Below are 22983 nucleotides of genomic sequence, written 5' to 3'. Positions count from 1 at the left end.
CTCATAATAAGGTGAATAGTTTACATTTTTGTTCTGATTATTAGCTGGCCGTTGTGGGTACACACAAGGCATAAAACGTAGAAGCAACCGAGATCAATCCGGGGGTTTATTATGCTATATATTTTATGATACCCCGAATGACTGACTGAGTCCGCTCCTAAGGGGACGACCAATGACCAAGAAAGTAAATTCCCAAAGGCATAAGTGGCCCGTGGATTCATCCAAACTTCTGCAGAAGTGGCCTGAAGGCGGCTATCTTTGTAGCATTTCCCCTAACTCCGATGACTGGGGAATCTGAGTCTTTTGCCCATAACTGCCATTAAAGGACCTGTCCATCGGAGTTTTGTACCACCCATCCTCTCTCTTAATGAACCGTGCCGAATGAGCACGACAGAGGTTTCTTAACCGTCGTCACATTTTACATGCTCTGGTCTTTTGACCCACTCGAGCATCTTGCCTGTGAAGGCGCATAGTCACCATTTAGTGAATTATACGTGCCAATGCACGTTCGAGGCAACCACACACCTCTCATCCTACTCACCGCAGTACGCAATGTACCTGTTCAAAAGTACAACCGCGATGAGAGGGGTCAACTCATAGTGAGAGTAACATCACCATTTTGTGATCTCAAACACGCACCATTGCATGTTCGAGGTAAACATAGACCTCTCATCCTACTCATCGTAGTACGCAAAGTACCTGTTCAAAAGTACAACTACGATAAAAGGGGCATGGATTTCTCAAAAGGAAATCCCCACAACAATGCTTTGCCGATAAGATATGGTGTAATCATTCAAGTTCAAATTTGTCATGCTCAGGTCCTTTAGACTGTTACGAGCCTCTTGCCTGTTAGGCGAACATCGATATTACATGATTAATAGAAAGTGTCAAAACCCGCCTCGAGGTTACTACAGACCTCTCATCCTGCTCCTCGTAGTTCGGTACAACTATGAGGAGAAGGGCATGGATTTCTCAGAAGAAATCCATCACCAATCGTCTCACGAAGGAAGGAAAAATGCCAACTATCTTAGTTGGCCGAAAAACCCAATAACTAGGTCTCGCACTGGTCTAGCGATGGCGCATGTTCCTCAGTAGAACCTTTGCCCATCTTATGCACATGCCCTTAAACAGGGTTATCCGAATTGTATCGGGTACGCGAACTGCAGTTGTAAATACTTCTCCCAAACAGATCAATTTGGGAGATTCAGCCGCTATCTTACAAAAGGCTTTCGAAATCTGCTTTATGAAACAATACGTTTCGAAAATAGGTTGGTGCCTAAAAGTTATCCTTTTTGGAGAACCAAGTGCATAAGTGTGCATCATGCTTTTTAAGACAAAAGAATAAGTTGAAATACGCTTGAAGCTGCACTCAATGAGTGCAAGCTAACAAAAGAGTAAGCACGTGCACGTTATAGTGCGATGATAAAGTATGATCGATTCCCAAAGTGCAAAACTGTGTATCGAGCACGAAACCTCAAAAGCAATGCACAAAGTACGAAAAGGTACCTCACTAAACAGCCAAGCAACTACGTGATTACTGAAAGCAATGCACGAGGTTCGAAACCGTACTTCAGCCAACCAAACACACAAGCAAGTGACATACCCAAGGTACAAAACCATACCTCGCTTAACTAGACATGTAAGCAAGTAATATGCAAGGTAGGAGAGCATACAGAAAGGAAAGCCTTGGCGCATAAAGCACGGGGCACCAAAAAAGGAAAGTGCAGAAATTAAAAGAGACAAAACGTAAATGACATGACGCATAAAGTGCAGGGCAACAGAAAAGTAAAGTGCAAGGAAAGTAAAGAGGACAAGGATCGCGAAACCACGTCCTTGAGTTAAAAGACATACATATATATTTTATACGTATGCGTATATCATCGTTCTCTTTCATTTTTAATTATCTTTCCTTATTTTAGCATTTATCCGTTCATTGTTCTTTTATGCAAGAATCCCCTACCTTGAGGGGTTGCGGTCCTCGTATGCCTGTGACGTAGATAAGCATGAGCTCAAGCTACGGAGAGCGAGCCGGTTCCATCATTCAACCTGCAGGCATAAAAACGTTAGCATGAACATGATAAAAAACAACTTGCGGGTTCAGTGAGACCCATAATGGTCGCCAAATCGGTCCCCGATACACGATTAGGCAGGTCAAAAGAGCAGCAAAGGTAGGGAGCCCTTAGCTACCTCTCTGCCAAAACAACAAGGGCCCTCCTTCCAAGGCCTTGTTGGCAGAAGGCGACAGGTAGGGGGCAGAGGCAAGGCAGCAAGGGCAGGGAGCTCTGCTCTCTGACTGCCGAGATCCAGGCGACAGGGGCCAACCCCTGCCGGCCTGCCGAAACAGGACAGAGGCGGTAGGGCTATACCCCTGCCGGCCTGTCAGGAGAACCAAAAGGTGACAGGGGCTCTGCTCCTGCTGACCTACCTGAAGACAAGCGGCAGGGGCTCTGCCCCTGCTGGAAAGGAAATCGGTAGGGGCAAAGCCTCTGCCTGACCAAGGCGAGGCAGGGTTTCGCCCTGCCTACCAGGAAACCCAAGCGGTAGAGGTAAAGCCCCTACCAGAAAAACAGAGGTAGGGAGGGGCTTAACCCCTCCCCTGCACCAGAGGACACAGAGAAGGGCTCAGCCCCTCCCATGCGTACTGAGGGAACAAGGAGGTAGGGAGGGGGCTCGACCCCTCGACGAAACAAGAACGAGGGAGGGGCCGAACCCCTCCCTTGCAACCTAAGAGAACAAGGAGGGGGCTCAACCCCTCCCTTACGAAATAGAGAAGGCGCAAAAGAAGAAAAGAAGACAACGAGGAGAGGTGCTCGGCACCTCCCTCTTGGTAGACCCAGAGCCACCCACGTTGGTGGCTCTGGTCCACCGCCAACAACCGAAAAAAGGGGAAAAAGGGGGTTTACCTGGGAAGAACGCGACGACGGGAGATGTCGCTGGTGAGCGATGCCGGAACGCGAGCACGAAGGAGGAGAGCAACAGCGGCGTCGGGGACGTCGCCCGAGCTGCCCGAGCAAGGGTTGCGATGGTCGGGGGTCGCTCGCAAGGGGGTGTCTGCCGGACACAGGGAGTTAGAGGGTGACCGAGGGGTTTCGAGGGTTTGCCAGGGGAGACCTGCGGTTGTCTGGGTCGGTCTCGGCAAACAAAAGAAGAGGATGAAGGAGAGGTGACACGAACCGGGGTTGCCGACGAGGGTGTCGGAGAAAGGGACGTCTGCCGACAGGGGAGCCCGATCGTGGGTTGCTGACGTCTGCAAGAAAGGCGGCGAAGGAAGGAGAGGAGGCAGTCAACGAGGTCGGGACCAGAGGGTGTCGGCCGAGAAGGCGTCGACGAAGGTGGAGGGTCGCCGACGGCTTCGTTCGTCGGTGGCTCCAGTCGTCAGTGGCCGCTGAGGAAGGGGATGTGAGACGGGAGGCAGAGTAGAGGAGAGAGAAGGGGCGACGGTTTTGCCCTTCGGGCTCTCGAACATTCCAGAGCCCGGGCCCGACACGGCGAACCAAACCTCGACACGTGTCTGACACAAGTTTTTTTTACAGGCTTTACAGTTCTCCATAGCGGATGCCCATACCAAGTAGTTGGTACCATTTAGCTTGAAGGTGATGTCAATCTTGTGTTCACCTTCCATGGTGAAATAGAGAAAAGAGAAGCAAGAAAAGATATGCTAACTTACAAGGAAACTCGAGTGAACAAGGGATTTGACAACAAGAGCGTAACCTTGCTCTGATACCATGTAATGAAATAAGCAGAAATAAACACAATGTCCTAGAATGTCTATTCACAAGCAAAATGCAAAGAACAAGCTCACAATGGACTAACACAAAGCCAACAACGGCTTGCTTAAAAGGGGATATTCTATAAAGCAAGAAAAGGGCTTGTAAAAGCCATACCATACAAAGGGGTTTACCCCTCTATTTATAAGCAATAGAGTGAGAGAGAGAGTGGGAAAAGAGGAGGGAGAGTGGGCATTGGGAGGCCCAACAAGGAGTCGTTGGGACCCCCAATGCAACATGCATTTAATGCATTTACAATAAAATAAAAAGAGAAAAATAAAAAATAGGAAAAAGTAAAGGAAGAAAAGAAAAGAAAAAAGACTAAAATGCCCCTATTGGGCAGAATTACAGAAAGACCCTTTATCGGATATGATGAGATATCAATTAGTATATATATATATACATGAATACATATATTTTAACAGGAGCAACACCTGATCAAGGCCCACACGGCTTATGATGATCCACTTTTGACCACCGATGCATCCCATGCAAAAATCATAATGAATATGCCACTAATGCATTCATTTCACATGCTTTTAAGTGCACATTCACACATGCTAAACAAGGGTGTGCATGAATAACAATTTCCATATGCATGTGTTCACATGATTATGCAAAATACTCATGCTCATTCATGTAAATATACATATGCAGAACAACATCAATTTCATGATTTGCAGGTACCCAATAGATGCATATGGGAGTAACATTTCATTAAAGATATTGATCATGCATAATCAACCGGCCATAAGCATGCAAAAACTAGACTTTTGACATGCATGAAATCCAAACATTCATTATGAGCATGCGAGTGCACAACAAAAACCCAAATCTCAGGATTTACATGTTCATTTCAGGTATATGTATGTAAACAACATTTTGTACATCCAATCATGCCTGACAGTCCAATAACAACCATACAAAAAACTGCACATGTACTGGCATGAAAATCTGTATTTTTACACATGTACTAATCCACCCTTTAACATGTATAAAATTTATAATCTTAGCACATGTGATTCTGTTAATGAATATGAGCATTTGGAATAAGTAAAACTGGACATATCTACGAGCATTAAACATATTAAATTCTGAACTAAATCATGAGTATTTACAATCATACACATGTACTTGTAAATCCGATCACACAGGTATTTTTTTTAACGTGCATCTGAACATTCATAAATGAGAAAATCTGAATATACATGATCACAATAAAATCAGTCTTGTATTAAATATACAAGCATATTCTCACTCAACTCAAGGCCCCTTTTTTTTTTTGAAATAGACTGCCTACCTGTCCAGCCGAACCCAGTTCGGCTGGACTGCCTGCCAGCCCAAAACTTTTATTGTGTATACTTTTTTTTTTGAAGCCTGCTGGCACCTGGCCCAGCCAATCCATTCGGCTGGGTTTGTGCACTCACCCGGGCCAAACCGGGCAACTACCCAGCTGAACCAGGGCTCGGCTGGGCCTGGCAGCAATAAAAAACACAGTTTACAATATATATATTTGAACTGTCTTCTTTTTTATTTCCTTTCTAGGTAACCAGGCACATCGCCCAGCCGAACCAGGTCGGCTGGGTCTATGTTCTGCTGAACATGGTCCAGCCCAGCCAAACCCAGTTGGCTGGGACTGAATTGTCCCTGAGTCGGCTATAGACTTAAGCATAAAAACTCTTTTGTTTTTTTATTTTTTCCTTTTTTAAAACTAGGTTTAGATCTGGGCCCAGCCAACCCAATCGGCAGCCGACCCAGTCGGCTGCTCAGACCCCACCCTGACAGAGCCCAGCCGAACTAGTCGGCTGGGCCTGGTCTGTCCTACTGCCATACTTTTTTTTGACCCCCTGTTATATATATATATATATATATATATATATATATATATAAACATCTTTTTTTTGAACAGGGTCCAGTCCCAGTCTGGACAAAAATACCTAAAAATAAAAAATTTCCTTTTTCTCTTAACTGAATATATATAAAAAATTTTCTTCTCATATTCATATTCACATTTCAAATATCGCAGACCCTTTTTAACCTGTCCGGATCCGTCCCCTAATCCTGCGGACAAAACTGTTCAGAACGGACAGGGGTTCAGATCTGGCCAGATCTGCCCATTATCACGATGATCAGATCTGTCTGCTCATTTCATGGGACAAATCTGTCCAGATCTGTACAATATATATATATATATATATATATATATATATATATATCCAAGATTATATGCATGTAAATCAAAGTAGGAATCAAAATTACATATTCTAAGCATTCATACATCAATATCCCTGGATCAGAACGGTGAAACTAAAATAAAATCCTTGGTTTTCCTTCAAAAATCTTGCCTAAAGCTTATTTAAGCTCTTTTTCTCATTCGAGACAAAAGAGAACACCCATACCTTGTTGACGTTCAGAAAGGGATATGGATGAAACGTCGGATGGTTGGAGAGGAAGAGGATCTCCTCTTCTTCTTTCTCCTTCTTTTCCTTCTTCCTTTCTCTCTTTCTTATTTTTTTTGACCTTTTTATAGAAAAATATGCCCTTATCCTTCCCGCCCCTTCTAATGTGGGCTGGAGAGAGGACTTCCCCTTTTTGGGAGTCTCTCTAACCCACTTTTCAATTTTATCAAAATTCTAAATTTTGACTTTTCTAAATTTCTTTCCTAAAGAAGTCTTTTTTTTTAATACTCTTATAACTCTTATCTCTTAACAATTTAAGGACTCTTTTAGGGAGTCCATTTAGTTAACCAAAATTGAAATTCGAAATTAATTTTAATTTAATAATTAATTAATTATTAATAATTAAATATCTAGAAACTTCTAGAGGATGCCTTATCCCTTTGGGAGTCTTTTTAACTCTAATTAACCTCAAATTAAACTTAAATATTGAATTTAAAGTTGTATTTTCGTTGGTATGAATTTGGATCTGGTTTCAGATCCAAGATCTAAGTCCATATCCAAATTCCAATTGGATTATGGGCTGGGTCAATTCTTAATTAATATGGGTCTTGTACAGAGTCCAGATCCATATTAATTTGGATCAAATACATTGGATCCAGTTCGATTCAAATCCGGACCTGGCCGGTCGAGACAGTCTTGTTTTGAAAAAAATGCTATTTCCGGGTCAACCATAACCCGAATTCAGAAAAGTAAAATATCTTTATGCTCAGAATTTTGAGACGCATCCAAAGATATATAACTCGAATTTCACCCGAAAATAACCTAAATTTCGCTTGAATATAAAGGTTGAAAATAAAACTTTTTCTCACGTTTTAAGTGGCTCGTTTAGGCCTTGTCGATGAGACCTGGGCCAAGCCCAAACTCAAAAGCATCGGCCTAATATCAAGAATCTACCGATTTTTCTTCTATACTTAGTTAAATTTGAGATTTATAAAAATATACGATATTACACCAGAGGGACGTCACCCTCTAGAGGAGCCCATCCTCTATAAAAACTCAAAAAAAAAAGAAGAGAGAAAAAGAGAAAGAGGGAGAGAGAGAAAGGGAAAAGATGAAGGAAAAAAGGAAGAAGAAGAAGAAGGAAGAGGACTTCCTTCCGTTCCGATCGTCCAACATTATTTTCGGTCTCTCTTTTTGTTTTCAAACGAAGGTGCGGGTTTCTTTCTTGATTCGAACATGGAGAAATAGTTTAAATCAGATTTGTGTGGGGATTCTAGATAGAAAAATAATAAATCTGATTTTTCTTTACATGTTCGATCACATGCCTTGATGTACGTGGGCATGAAACTTAATTTTTACAAACACATGGCTTATTTCTCCTGTTTTTCATGTTTTAAATATTGATTTTTCTTCGCAACATGTTGTCTATATGTATATATGTTTATATACATATGCTGATATTTATATAACTTTATATGTGTCTTGGAATCGACCATGTTCGGACCAGCCAATGTAGTTCTGGTTTGGGGCAGATGTGACCCCAAACCAGGCCTGCTGCAGGCTCTAAAATATATATATATATATATATATATATATATATATATATATATATATATATATATATATATGGGTGTGCGTGGGATTGATCATGCGAGGTCTGGTTTGGACCAGATCAGACTTGTTGCAAATTCCAGCATGCTGTCCTTGTAAATGCTGCGTTATTCAAACCAATCGATTTAAGTGCTTACGTATCCAACATATTCACATGTCACAACTTTGCTACTTTTATTGTTAAAAAAAAAATCTTAGTTATGTGCAAGTGGCAGCCTGCTTTTTTGTCAATGGATTGAATAGTTCATGATTGCAATCGTACATGTATTTTTTTAGTAGGATCTGTTAAGTGTTACATATGTGCAGCTGAAAAATAATTTTTTTGTTGCTATCAGATCTGCCAGGCATATGAGTATGCAGATCTGGAGCATCTATATATACATGTGTGCAGATGTGCAACACACACACACACACACATATGTGTGTGTGTGTGTGTGTGTGTGTGTGTGTGTGTGTGTGTGTGTGTGTGTGTGCAGATCTGGCCCAGATTTGCCAAGACTCTAGCAGGCAGATCTGGTGCCGATTTGCCGAGTTTAAGCTCGCTGTCCCAGTCAGATCTGCTGTGCTTTTGCACATGCAGATCTGATGTAGATCTGCCAGGGATTTTGCACATGCAGATCTGGTCCTTTTCTTGATTTCAAGCAAGAGAATGATTTGTGATGGTTCGGTGGTAGAAGCAGGTGACAAATCCCTGTCATGTATGGTATTGTATGAGAAAAAATTGCATGAAATGTTTCCACCATTTTGTCATGGTTTTGATCGCTTCTGTTGCATCTCCTCATGTTGTTGTTGCTACTAAGTTATGTTTCTCTGTTGATGATGCCATTTATAATATGAGCATAACATGATTATTCATGTATTAGAACTCAGGTCCATGCTTCATCTTCTAAGCACAAAAACTAATTCTAATATATGATGCTGTTGGACATAATGAATTGTGCTTGTGTGCATCTTCTTGATTTTTGTTTTTTAGATGGTTGCCAGACTTAAGTAAAATTGGTTGATTTAATTTCTTATTGAGATTTTTTGTTTAGTCTAATTAGATTTTTTTTGATTCTTTATATCTGTTGTTTTTCTGTTGGTACAGGGATTTGGCTATGGGGATGATGGAAATAACATAGGTATCCATAATTTTTTGATAACTTGATTGGTGATAAATTGGTCAGTTTGATCTAGTTATACTACAGTTATTGTTTTGGTAATTTGGCTAATGGCTTGAACTTTTTGGGAGATGATTTATTGAATTAATTGGCACTCCATGCTTGGATTTTGCAGTGAAAAGTGGCTTTATATACATAAAGAGTAGCCAGTGTTAGTTTTGTTTGTAATATATGTTTCTTCTAACATACCAATTTGTTATTTTTAAGTGCATAAACTATTCTTAATTTATGCAGAAATAATAAATGTATGAATGTTATAATTGTAAGGTGGTCAATTTATGTATGGTATAACTAGATGAAAGACAAGAATGGTTGGTCATTTTTTGTTGTTTATTTATAATGTTTCGAAATTTTACTGACTTGTTTCATGAAAACACATTTTCAGTTTCTTTTCCAATAACAAATTTTGCTTTGTTTTAAGAGCCACCTGGTTTTATGTTGGGGTTCCTTCACCTATCTGATATGGATTGAAAAGAAAAGAAGAAAGCCTGCATACTAGAGTATTCTTATATTTGAGAGATTCTGAGCACAAGTTCTCTTTATAGCATAGTTAGATATAGCTCTGACTTGGATTGGGTATTTGTTAGCTGATTTAAATCATCAGACACCATCCTCTATATTGTTTTGTTATAATCAAAACGCGATTAAGATCTCCCTTAAGAACTCCAAAGAGCATGTTAACAAATCAAGAAAGTGCTAAGTCGAAGATTCAAAATGAAAGATCTAGGAGATCTCAAATACTTCGTGGGAGTGGAAGTTGATAGGAAATTAGATGCATTGTTACCGACTTAACCCAAATACACCATTGATTTACTTAATAAGGCTGAGATAAAAGATTGTAAGCCAACAAAAGCTTGGACGTGATGAAGGGGACATTTATGATGATCCTACATGATACAAGAGCATTGTGGGTATGCTTCAGTATCTCACCTTTTTTCGTCCCGATGTTGTCTATGCCGTGAATCAATTTTCACAATTCATGCATTGTCCACGAACCACTCATGTGGAAGCCGTTAAAAGAATACTTAAATACCTTAAGGGTACGCTTGGAGGTGGCCTTCGTTATCAAAGAAGTAATGGTGGTGAGGACATGATAACCGTTGATGGCCTTTTCAATGCAGATTGGGCAGGGGATCCCGATGAAAGGAGATCAATCTCCAGGCATTGTGTTTTTCTTGGCAAAAATCTGGTTTCATGGAGCAGCAAGAAACAAAAGGCCGTAGCCTGATCCAGCATTGAAGCTGCATATCGATCAATGGCTGCATCTTCGTCGGAGGTAACCTGGATTAGGTATTTATTAGCTAATTTAAATCAGCAGACACCATCCTCTATATTGTTTTGTGATAATCAAACCACAATTAAGATCTCCCTCAATCTAGTTCAACATGGAAGGACCAAGCATATTGAAATAGACCAACACTTTGTCAGAAGCAAGATAGAAAGTGGTGAGATCACGTCTCAGTTTATTGGAACTCATGATCAAGTGTTCGATCTATTCACGAAGGGATTAAGAAAGCAAAGATTTTGGTGCATGAAAAGCAAGTTGTCCATGGTCCTTACCATGCACAACTTGAGGGGGCTATTTAGACGTAATGTTTGAGTCTGGATCCAGATCCAAATCTGAATCTAGACTGACATCCTTATGTATTTTGGTTTAATATGTATTTTGTTTAATGTTTTCAGCATTGCCCCTCTTATGTAAAGACCCTTGTATATTAGCCTTAGCGGTATTATTGTAAACATGTCAATACTTAAAGGAACCCGCGACCCACAATGGGATGTGCATGGAGTTTTGTGCAGCAGCCCTATTTTCTCCTACCTCTCATCTTCCTTCTCTCGATTTCAGGTGATGCGTACTTGATTTACACCTATATCCACTATTATAGTTATTTTGCCTTACAAAGTGAGGAGACTTATAAGCCCTTACATTGTTACCCGACCTAGTAACTGCCAAAACATCTTCACTCTTAGTAGTCATACAAAGGTGAGTCTCCTCTTGGCATATCTCAGCAAAAGCAACTTCAAGAGGCATTGCCGAAGACCTATGAAGGAGAGAGGACCTAACTTGTTCAAATTTCGGTCTTACACTGTGAAGGAATTGAAAGAAGTATTCTCTCTCAACTTGCTCTTTTCTAAGTTCAATATCTTTAGTGGTCACTCATTTTGACTCAAGAAGTGCTAATTCGTGCCAAATAGGTGACAAAGTACTAAAATAACCACGAACATTAATGTCTCATTGTTTAGCGGTTCTAATATTGTATTGTAAAAAATATTGCCTAGCAAGATCTTTTTTGGTATACATACCCTTAAGAAGGAACCAAGCCTTACTGGATTTTTTTCTTCCCTTTGAAGTGATTTTCCATTGCAGAAGACCACATCATGTAGTTGGATCCACTGAGTTTGAAGGAGAGCTCGACTCTTGATTCATGCTCCATGACGAACAAGAGAAATGAATAAGAAAGAAGAAAGAAGAAGAAAGAGAGCCAAAAGCTTTAATCACGAACACACGATTTACCATCACTACGAACAAAGCTTCAAAAGAATCCGAAGGGCTCTGATACCATGTAATAAAACACAAGTGCACAAAAGAAGCATGCACAACCACACAAGTAGAAAGCCACTAATGGGCAAGATACAAAATGCCACAAAGGGCTAGGCACAATGCTCGCAAGAGGAACAAGAACCCATATAAATATATAATTTTGTATTGAGAAAATGTTTAGAAAAGCAATACCTACAAAAGTGGGAGCTCCCAATAGATTCATTGGGAGCTTCCCAACGGTCATAAATATGATCGTTGGCTATCCCTCAACGAATCTATGGTCTTTTGACCATAGAGCCCATGCTCTATTACACTAAATACGAAAAGAATAAAAAATAAATAAATAATAAAAAACCAAAAAACTGTTCCTAGTGAGCAGTGACTATTACATGCCGTAAAAAGACAAAAAATGCCTCTGGTGGGCATGGAAATTTACAATACTGCAAAACTATACATATATATATATATATTAATACCAATATGGTCACAAGCAAATAATGATTGAGTCATCATTGATAAAGATCAATGCAAGCATCTAATAAACAACAAGGGCTAAATAAGCAACTGAATGATACAACTCACTCATAGAACCAGAGGTCAAATAGCGGTCAGTCAAAGCCAAAACAAGTGCCAATATTGCACTCATAAATCAGTAATCTAAATTGAAAAAATATAGAGATGCACACATAACTCACCCCAATAACTATCTTTGGCTCCACAACATCGAGGCACACATAACTCACCTTGAAAATATAAAAAATGGATGCATCGGATAAAAAATAGACTAAGCCAAAACAAAGAGGCTATAAGAATAAAAGTCTTCAAATCAAGTCAAATAACAAGAATTTGAATCCTGAAACAAGTTTAGTAACGCTATGCAATAAATACAATCATATGACATGATACAAGCAAATAGGTAAGCACAAAGGGCCACTTAGGAGCATACTCAACAAAGTATGCAAAGGAGTGATAGTCTACAAATATCCCCAACAATGTCCACCAAAAAATACACAATGGACATTCACAAAAAAAGAACTCTTAAAGGAGTTCACCCACGGGACCCACAAGGGGCCATACTTACAAAACCCATACAAGGGCACACATAAAATACAATCATAAAACTATGATGTTTATAAATGAAAAAGTATGCAAGAAGCATAATACATAGATCCCCATGTAAGTCAACATGATGTTAAAACACGTAAGATAATGTTCACTTAAGGATCATAAGTCGAGAAATACCATAACCACAAGGTACAAATGCCTCATTCCCAAAGGCCACTAGAAAGCCAACAAGCAAGCACTCAATAATTATTTTAAATAATCTTTTAAAAAATACATTAAAATGCATTCATAAACCTTATCAAAGAGAGCATAAATCTTACAAGGATGGATGTAAAAATCCCATAAGAGACAAATCATGCATGAAAAAAACATGCTAAAAACAATTTATGCATGAATAAACAAACTTTATGTAAAATACAAGACAATCTCAAGTACAACGATTATATATCAATAGAAAAAAATTATGAGTACAAATTCAAATTTGCAAAAAATAACAAGATATATATAACCACATATAACCTTAATACTTCTCAATTACATAAAATATTTAATTTTCACATAAGAGCATGTCAAAGAAATTTTAAACACAAGTTAAGCAAGATCTTGTAAAATCACGCAAGTGAATATTACACAAGATTATTATGCAAAATTTTAAAACAAAAAATTTGAAATCATTTCAAACTTACTTAATCGAAATTGAAAAACAACAATAATATGAGCTCAACTAAACACAATAATTTTTGAAAAGGCAAGAAAACATAAGGACATTCAAAAGAGCTCTCAATCATGTGCATAGGATCAACCAAGAAACAAAGTTTGTCTCAAAAAGATTTCGAAGCAGTAACAACCAACTTTTAATAGTTTTCCTTTTTAAAAAACAAATGCTTTCTCATACAAAATGCATGAGACAAGCAACAAAAGGAAAAATAAACAATTTTTTTAAAAATACTTACCAGATAAATATTCTCTTATTTCCATGATTAAAGAATCCCAAAATGATCATTAAAAGCCAAGATGGTTGTATCCTTGCTCTGATACCATGTCATGAAAGCAAGAGAAATACAAAAAGCCAACATAGGCAATTACAAACAACCACTATATGACCCATGTCATGAAAACAAGAGAAATACAAAAATCCAACATAGGCAATACAAACAGCCACTGTGGGAAAATCAAAGCACTAAGTCACAAGAGCAAGAACAACAATCATAATATAATATTATTTTATTCATAATAAAACTCACAAAGGAGTTAGAATGCTTAGAAGATCATCAAAGGAACAAGAGGGGGGTTCACCCCTATTTATACACAAGAGGTAGTCTCAAATAGAGCTGTTGGACTGTTTTATAACAACTGTATTGACCAGTCAACTTCATGTTGACTAGTCCAAAAAGAACCTAACTAAAAAAAAGAAGAAAAAAGGAGAAAAATAATTACAAATAGTTACAACATATTTACATATATAATATATATGTACACACATACATATATACGTATACAAATATGTATACATACTTAGGGGTGTCAACGGGTCGGCTTTACCCGGACCTGACCTGAACCAAACCCTACAGGGTCTGGGTATGGTGATAAATAATAAAACCCGGGTCCGGCCCCAAAGGTCCGATAAATACGTGGACTCGGGTATAGTTTGTGAAATTTTATACCAGACCCGGACCCGACTCAAGTTCCGATTAAGACCCGCAATTTTTCAATGTAAAATGATAAAAAATATGGTTTTACCAGGTCTGGTTCATGTAGTTCTTATCCGGTCCAGGTATGGTTTTTCTTATAGTGGACCCGATTAGATCTGGGTCTGGACCCAATACTATACCCGAAAATCGGGTCCAAGTCTGGTTCCACCTGGGTCTGAACCAAACCCAACCCGTTGACACCCCTATACATATTCAAGTATGTATACAATACATGTATATATATTGTATATATACATATTATATGTATATGAATTTTAACATATATATATATATATATATATATATATATATATATATATACACATTTTAACAGTCAGATTGGGTACCCAATGACCCTTCAGTAAATGGCCTGGAATGAGCTTGGGTTGGCCTTGGAGACCTATTAACCTAGGTCTAGACCCTGTCAGGTAAACATTGCGTCAAAGTGGGGCCTGCATTAGCCTGACCCAAGTCCAGCTCAATGCAACATATAATTCGGTACAATTTTTGGACTGAAATTAATAAGGTCTGGCCTTGGCCAGATACTGATAAATTCAGCCTGGTAAGGGGAGGTCTGGTCATTGACATGTAGGTGGGTGCCTCCATCACTTGTAAGATATATGCTAATCATATGCAAGTTCAGAATGCTATAATTTTGTTGGTTGTATGGTAATCATATGCAAATATGCAAATTCAGAATGTATTAGTTTCGTTGGTATAAAATATAATCTAGTTGTAGGTTCTTGTTTCATGTAAAAATACTTACATTGTTTTTCCTTTTCAGAGTTTCTGAATGTAGATGATGAAACAGAGTTTGAAGGAGGAGTGAATGCTTCAACTGCTGAACCGAACCAAATTGAGGATAACAGTGGATGGTCAATAAGAACAAGGTAGATTTTCTATTATTTCTTTGCAATCGATTGCTTACTTGCAGTGCTACTTCATTGCTTGTTGCAGTTTACAATTTAATTATGGTATACTTTTCTTCGTGCATATTTTAGTTTGAAAAGTCTAATCTTAATAAGCATTATTGATGTTCTGCTAGGGGTGTTGCTAAGTACCTCAAATCTTTGTTTGAGTCAATAGAGTCAAACTCCAACAAGCTTGGAGTGCCAACTCAGAAAACAGTACCTCTTGATCGCCTTCTAGTTGGTAAAACTCGGAAAGAAGCATCCAGGATGTTCTTTGAGACACTGGTATGTAAATCTTGCCTTGCCTATGTCGTGAGATTGTTTTATGCAGGTTAATGATTCTTCTGTGAAGGTGGATTTGTATTATGCTAAAACTTTCAGAATCCTTATGTAGTGTTTTCATGCTTTATCTTTTTTTTTAACTGGAAAGTAGGGTTTGTTAAAATGTAAAACTGTACATATATGTATATATAATAATATTATATTATTATATATATAAATACATTTTTAATTTCTTTCTTTTCTGTATTTTTTTTCCTTTATTTTTATTTTTTGTCTTTATGTCATCTAGTTCAGTTTGAACTAGAATGACTGTTGCTAGTCAAGTCCTGTCCAGACTTGACTAGCAATAGAGCTGTTGGACTGACACAGTCCAACAGCTCTTAATAGAGCTGTTGGACTGACACATTCCAACAGCTCTAAATAGAGCTGTTGGACTGTGCCCAACAGCTCTATTGAGTCCTCTTTCAGCTGTGTATATAAAGGGGTGCAGCCCCTCTTGTATTTCACTCCAATGCTTCTTAAGCAATTGGTTTTTCATATCAATAAAGAATACATTTTTATTTTTATTTTGTTTCCAGTTATACCCTTTTTAAGGGTTATGCTTTAGTGTCATTCTTGACACTTGCTCTTGTTAATCAAAGCTCGTGTTTCGAAGATCCCCATTTCATTTCATGGTATCAGAGCCGCGGAAGTACTAAATCTTGAGGAAAGCTGCCTCGGTTTCCGTGCCCGTTTGCAAAAGTGTTCGCCACTTAAGAGAAGTGTTTTATCACTTCATTGGAGAAGATTTCACATCTTGTTGTATTGTTTTTTTTTTTCTTTCTTTCTCATTTTCCTTCTTGTTTCTCTTCTATCCTTATTCTTTCTCTCCTTGTAATCGATGGATGACAATGATAAAGTCACCATCATGCCTATGAAACTAAGCGATACGAACTATGTAACATGGGCTTCAATCATGAAGCACCATATATGGGGAAAAGGCTTATGGGGGATTGTGGATGGTTCCGATTCGGAACCTAAGCTATCTCTTACTAAAAAGGAGGGAGATAAAGACGTCCCTCTATCGGAAGAAGAGAAAATCAAGGCTATTGCCTCATACGAGAAGAAATGGAAAGAATGGAGAATATCTCATGCGAAGATAATGTCATGGCTTATCAATAGCGTTGACATTAAAAAATGACCAAGTCTCTTATGCCACAGTTCCAACTCTATTTTTTGAATATTATAACAAAAAGCTTTCTTCGGCATTTCCAAAAAATCCATGTAATAGAGTCCTCCTTCTCTAGTCAGGCAAGCTGATTGGGGAAGGCCATAGAGAAGGAGGACTCTATTACATGGATTTTTTGGAAATGCCGAAGAAAGCTTTTTGTTATAATATTCAAAAAATAGAGTTGGAACTGTGGCATAAGAGACTTGGTCACCCACATATAGCCAAAATCCAACATTTTCCAAATCTAGGGAAATTTTGTAACTCTGAATCATTTGATTGTAAAGATTGTATTCTCGGCAAAATGAAAAGATTACCATTTCAGAACAGAACCTTTTTCTCTTCAAGACCACTTGAATTAATACACTCGGATGTTTGGGATCCTGCACCAGTAATTTCTAAAGGAGGATTTGTTTACTATGTTATTTTTGTCGATGATTTCTCCCGACATACGTGGATGTACTTTCTCAAACATAAGTCTGAAGTATTTTCATACTTTCAAACTTTTCATAATATGGTTAAAAACAAATTTCAAAATGATATTACTATTTTTCGCACAGATTCAGGGGGAGAGTTTTTATCCACAGATTTTCAAAATTATCTTAAATTGCATGGCATCACACATCAAAGATCTTGTCCTTATACACCTCAACAAAATGGACTGGCAGAACGAAAACATCGTCATATTATAGAAACCACTAGAACTTTATTAATAGCAAATCAAGTCCCTAAAGACTTTTGGGCAGAAGCTGCCTTAACTGCCACCTATCTCATTAATAGGATGCCATCTTCTTCGTTACAAAATATCACTCCCATTGAAAAACTTATGAACATTTCTCGAGACTACTCTAGATTAAGAATATTTGGGTGCAAATGTTTCATATTTACTGACAAAAATGATAAACTTTCCCCTCGTGCGATTCCCTGTGCCTTTTTAGGATATGCTGAAAACCAGAAAGGTTATAGATGTTTTGACTTCAAAAATAATAAACTATATGTGTCTAGAAATGTTTCCTTTCTTGAAAAGGAGAGCTTCTTTGATTTTAGAAAATTAAAAGACGTCACTGAGTACTCCTTTTTGCTAGATCTAACATCAACATCTGATGAATATGACCTTGATTGTAACTTTGATGATGATCCAAGAATTATTGATCTTAATGTTGAAAATGAAGAAGTTCATAGAGATACCAATATTCAATATTCCAGGCGACAAGAGTCTAATACTCCATGTGCACTTGAGAAATATTCTAACATTCCAACTAGACAATCATCCCGAATCTCGAGGCCTCCAGAAAAGTTTGTATCATACGAGTCTTTCTCACCCACATATAGGGCAGTTATTGCATTAATTCACTCATATGAAGAACCATCCACATATTTTCAAGCAAAAAATGATATCAAATGGATAGAAGCCATGAAAGTTGAATTAGATGCACTTGAAAAGGCTTCTACATGGAATATTCAAGATCTTCCTCCAGGGAAGAAAACTATAGGATGTCGATGGGTTTATAAAATTAAAACCAAGAGTGATGGTACTCTTGAAAGATATAAAGCCCGTTTAGTAGCCAAAGGTTATGCCCAAGAATATGGGATTGATTATGAAGAAACCTTTGCTCCGGTGGCTCGTATGACTACTGTCCGAACCTTAATTGCCTTAGCTTCTATCAAAAAATGGTCTATTTTTCAAATGGATGTCAAAAATGCTTTTTTAAATGGAAAGCTAATTGAAGAAGTATATATGGAACCCCCTCCTGGTCTAAGTATTCCTAAGGGTAAAGTCCTTCGCTTAGAAAAAGCTCTTTATGGACTTAAACAAGCACCAAAAGCTTGGTATGATAGGTTTAGTCGTGTTATGATTGATATTGGTTTTCAATTCTGTTTAACTGACACTGCTTTGTTTATTAAGAATTCTGATGCAGGAATCATTGTGCTTCTTCTTTATGTGGATGATATGATCATCACCAGAAGCGATAAACAGGGAGTTGAAACAATCAAAACACTTCTTAAATCTCATTTTGAAATGACTGATTTGGGCTTGTTGAGATATTTTTTAGGCATTGAAGTTGCTTATTCTCCTAGAGGATATTTATTATCTCAGACTAAATTTGCTTTTGATATTGTTTTCAGGTCTGGTATTACTGATGATAAGAAAGTTGACACTCCAGAAGTTGTTAATATTAAAATGAAGATTGATGATGGAGAACTTCTTGCAGACCCTACTCCTTACAGACAGATTGTCGGGGTACTTTCCTATCTATCCATTACCAGACCAGATATAGCACATGCTGTTCATACAGCAAGTCAATTTCAACATGCTCCTACTTCTGTTCATATGGGAGCAGTCATGCGTATTATCAGATACATCAAGTCCTCTCTTTCACGAGGACTTTTCTTATCTTCCTCCTCTTCTCTTGATTTAATTGCATATACTGATGCTGATTGGGGAGGTGATCCCAATAACAGACACTCAACCACTGGCTTTTGTGTCTTTTTAGGGGAATCATTAATCTCGTGGAGGTGTAAAAAGCAACAGAAGGTATCTCTCTCATCCACCGAAGCTGAATACAGAGCCATGGCAACCACGACCATGGAAGTAGTTTGGCTCCGACGACTGCTTGCTGACATGGGAGTTGAAGCAACAAAGGCTTCACAAATGTGTTGTGACAACAAAAGTGCGATCTACATTGCCAGTAACAGAACATTCCACGAACGCACCAAACACATCGAAATGGATTGTCACTACGTCAGAGAGGAATATCTACACGGGATAATTGATCTGCCATATGTCACTTCAGAATATCAGTTAGCAAACCTCTTTACAAAGCCTCTCGCTGCTCCCCGATTTCACTTTCTCTTAGACAAACTTTCGCTCATTGTACCGTAAGTTTGAGGGGGAGTGTTAAAATGTAAAACTGTACATATATGTATATATAATAATATTATATTATTATATATATAAATACATTTTTAATTTCTTTCTTTTCTGTATTTTTTTTCCTTTATTTTTATTTTTTGTCTTTATGTCATCTAGTTCAGTTTGAACTAGAATGACTGTTGCTAGTCAAGTCCTGTCCAGACTTGACTAGCAATAGAGCTGTTAGACTGACACAGTCCAACAGCTCTTAATAGAGCTGTTGGACTGACACATTCCAACAGCTCTAAATAGAGCTGTTGGACTGTGCCCAACAGCTCTATTGAGTCCTCTTTCAGCTGTGTATATAAAGGGGTGCAGCCCCTCTTGTATTTCACTCCAATGCTTCTTAAGCAATTGGTTTTTCATATCAATAAAGAATACATTTTTATTTTTATTTTGTTTCCAGTTATACCCTTTTTAAGGGTTATGCTTTAGTGTCATTCTTGACACTTGCTCTTGTTAATCAAAGCTCGTGTTTCGAAGATCCCCATTTCATTTCAGGGTTTTCATTAGATGCTTTTCCAAACATATACGAGTGCACACATTAGTATATTCTTGTCATCTTTCAATACCTTTTTAGAAGGTCTGTTTTTTCCTACTACCTTGAGGTTGCTACTGATTGGGCTTCCAAATGAAAGGTGGCATTAGGTTTTGACCATAGTCACCGATACTGCCGATATTTTGAAAATATCGCGATATTGTCGGTAATTTCAAGGTTTCCAATATTATTGAGAATATTTCACGATATTTTCTGAGTTTTTTTTAATTTTAAGTTTGCATTTCCTGTTTTTCTGTTTCTTTTATATTTTAAAACCTTTAAAACATGTTTCTTTATATTTTTGAAAGAAAAATAATACAAAACTTATTATTTTCTTATTTTTTTTGTTATTTATTTTTTTCAATTTTTTAAACTCCCGAGATTTTTCTGAGATATTTCTGAGATCTATCAACTTTTCAAAATCTCTCCGAGAAATACCCTCGCCAAGAAATTACCTTTAACGATACAGGTGACTATGGTTTTGACAACAGAAATAGATTTTGTGTACTGAGGCTCTGAAATTACCAAGGTGGGCTTGTCAAACTAGGAAGAAAAAAAAAGAACTGGATATCAATATGAGAAGGGAACTATTGAATATTCTAGAAACAAATTAAATAACCAAACATTTCTTTCCACTACACAATGTTGGTGAATCTATATTCTGAAAAGTGGTAGATGTGGTATAGGTGACTGAAGTTCCGTGGTGTGCGTGTTGACTCAGAAAGGTTCCACCTCTTTTGCTGTTTTCTTCTACTGTGAAAATACAACTTTGAAGTATTCGAGAAAAGGAACACAACCAACAATATAATGCATAATAACATCATAAAACTTGAAATGGCTTTGGTATTTTAAAGCCAAGTATCAATAATTCTATCAACATAAGCAAAGAATAGGAAATGGCCATTGTGATGAGCAGTCACCATCAACCATATGAAACAGTGATTTTGTCAAGATGCCACCAGTGTGTCAGAAAGGGTTGTAACTTGTACCCCCTGCTTTTATATCCAATCCAGTATATATCTTAATCTGGTCAGTGACCTGTGTATTCCAACTATTATGTCTTTCTGCTTGGATTTACAGACTGACAAGGTGAACTATCAGCTTCGTTTGTGTTTTATGTGGCATTATTGCCTAGATACTAATTGACCTACTTCAGTAGGTAGTACCTTGGATTGTAGTTTGCACGTTTTCAATAATATAAGCATTACAGTAATGGTGAAGTATTGAGCAATGCATTGTGCAAGTGTGTGGATCTTGCATGCTAAAGCAAGACATTGCCAAGCTTTGGTATAGCAGATGGTTTATTCATTTTACACTCTCAACATGGTTGGTGAGTTGGTTTACGTGAGTTAGGTTTGGCTAGGGATGAGGGTGATTTATGTTGGGTCTAGTTGCACAATCGAATCTGACTCTTTGGGTGTTACCTGGCTGGTTGGATCAGTTTGATCAACTTCCAACTGGAATTTGGGCTCATTCATCCTCTTTACATAGAAAATAGATATTAGCGTGGTGTGTGCATGCGTGCATGTGTGGGTGGGTGGTGGTATTTTTGTGTTTCACAACTCAATTTTAATACTCTTAAGGGGGCATTTATTACACATCCACCCAAGGCACTTACTCGTCAAAAAAAGTGATACCTATGGAAGAAAGTGCTTCCCCATGGTGATAGAATTTCGTAAGAAAAGGAGGATTTTTTGCATTTAATGAGTGGTCCCCACCACCGCTTTCTTAGGAACATTTGTTTCACCCCATGGGAGAGAGGAAAGAGGCTTAAACAAAATTTCCTTGCTGCTTCTTTATATTGTTGGGTTGGTCTTGTGTCTACTTTCCAAGAATGCCATTGATCATTGACGACTATGATATTCTAGGGGCATTGCTTCTCGGTGTCTTTCAGTCATTGGATAGCTTTGTAGCTAAAAGCGCTAGGCGGTGCCTAGTCGGTAGACCACTAAAAAGATTAGTCAAGGACTAGTCGGTACCATGGTTGCCAGTCGAGGAAGCGGGAGCGGGAAGCGATACGGGAAGCGGGAAGCGAGGCACTTTCAAAATTTTAGGAAGCGGGAAGCATGGGACGACTTAGAAGCGAATCACGAACTGTCTCGAAAGCGACCTAGGAAGCGAACTGGAAGCGGTCTAGGAAGCGAACCGGAAGCGACCTAGGAAGCGAGGGGGAAGCGAAAAAAGAAGAAAAAAAAATTAAAAAAAATGAAAAAAAAATGAAAAAAGAGGGAAGCGCACTTCCCATAAAAGGGAAGCATGCTTTTCAAAAAAAGGGACGCTTCCCCGCGCATTTCGGAAGTGCGACGTTTCGCGCTTCCGAAATGCGTATCGGGGAAGCACACTTCCTTAACTATATAGGCGCTTCCGGTAACTCTGGTCGGTACCTCAATTAAAATATTAAAAATTACACAAAATATACATAAAAATATGTTTAATTTTTTTACTAATAAGATGTTTTCATTGCACAAGTACAAAATTACACATACTTTCACAAAATATATTAATATACATAACCAAAATATACACATATATATAATTATACACACAAAAATATATATATTTCAATTATTCATAATATATTCATTATAATCAACAAAATATGCTTTCAACCTTTCACAAAAGCACAATAACACATACATATATAAATAACATATTACATGATTCATAATACTAAACATGCTTTCAGGATTTTATAGAAAAATTTATCAGAAACAAACACACACGTATATAAAAAACATAATCAATTAAAATTAATTGTGCATGCATTCAATGTTTCACAGAAAAAATCCCAAAAGCAAAGTAGCACACACACACACATATATAAATATAATAACTAAGCATGTTTTCATGATTTCACAGAACAAATCACACAAACACACACATATATACAAAAAAA

At 37.9% G+C, this 22983-nt stretch overlaps 1 protein-coding gene across 6 annotated transcripts in view; it reads left to right on the top strand.

Annotated features, from left to right (window-relative positions):
- The window catches only part of LOC149833417 (sister chromatid cohesion 1 protein 4-like), a 68108-nt gene that overhangs the window by 31347 nt on the left and 13778 nt on the right, over nt 1–22983 (top strand). For all 6 annotated transcript variants that reach the window (XM_090015107.1, XM_090015105.1, XM_090015110.1 and 3 more), the window contains exons 14-16: nt 8865–8898; nt 15020–15125; nt 15281–15431. In XM_090015107.1, the coding sequence (XP_089871233.1) occupies nt 8865–8898; nt 15020–15125; nt 15281–15431 (291 nt within the window). The remainder of the gene's footprint in view (nt 1–8864; nt 8899–15019; nt 15126–15280; nt 15432–22983) is intronic.

This window comes from Nuphar pumila, chromosome 7 (genome assembly GCF_984573655.1).
Source record: "Nuphar pumila chromosome 7, dmNupPumi1.hap1.1, whole genome shotgun sequence".
In the NCBI taxonomy this organism is placed as follows: Eukaryota; Viridiplantae; Streptophyta; class Magnoliopsida; order Nymphaeales; family Nymphaeaceae; genus Nuphar; species Nuphar pumila.
This window is presented reverse-complemented; position numbering and strand designations above follow the sequence as displayed.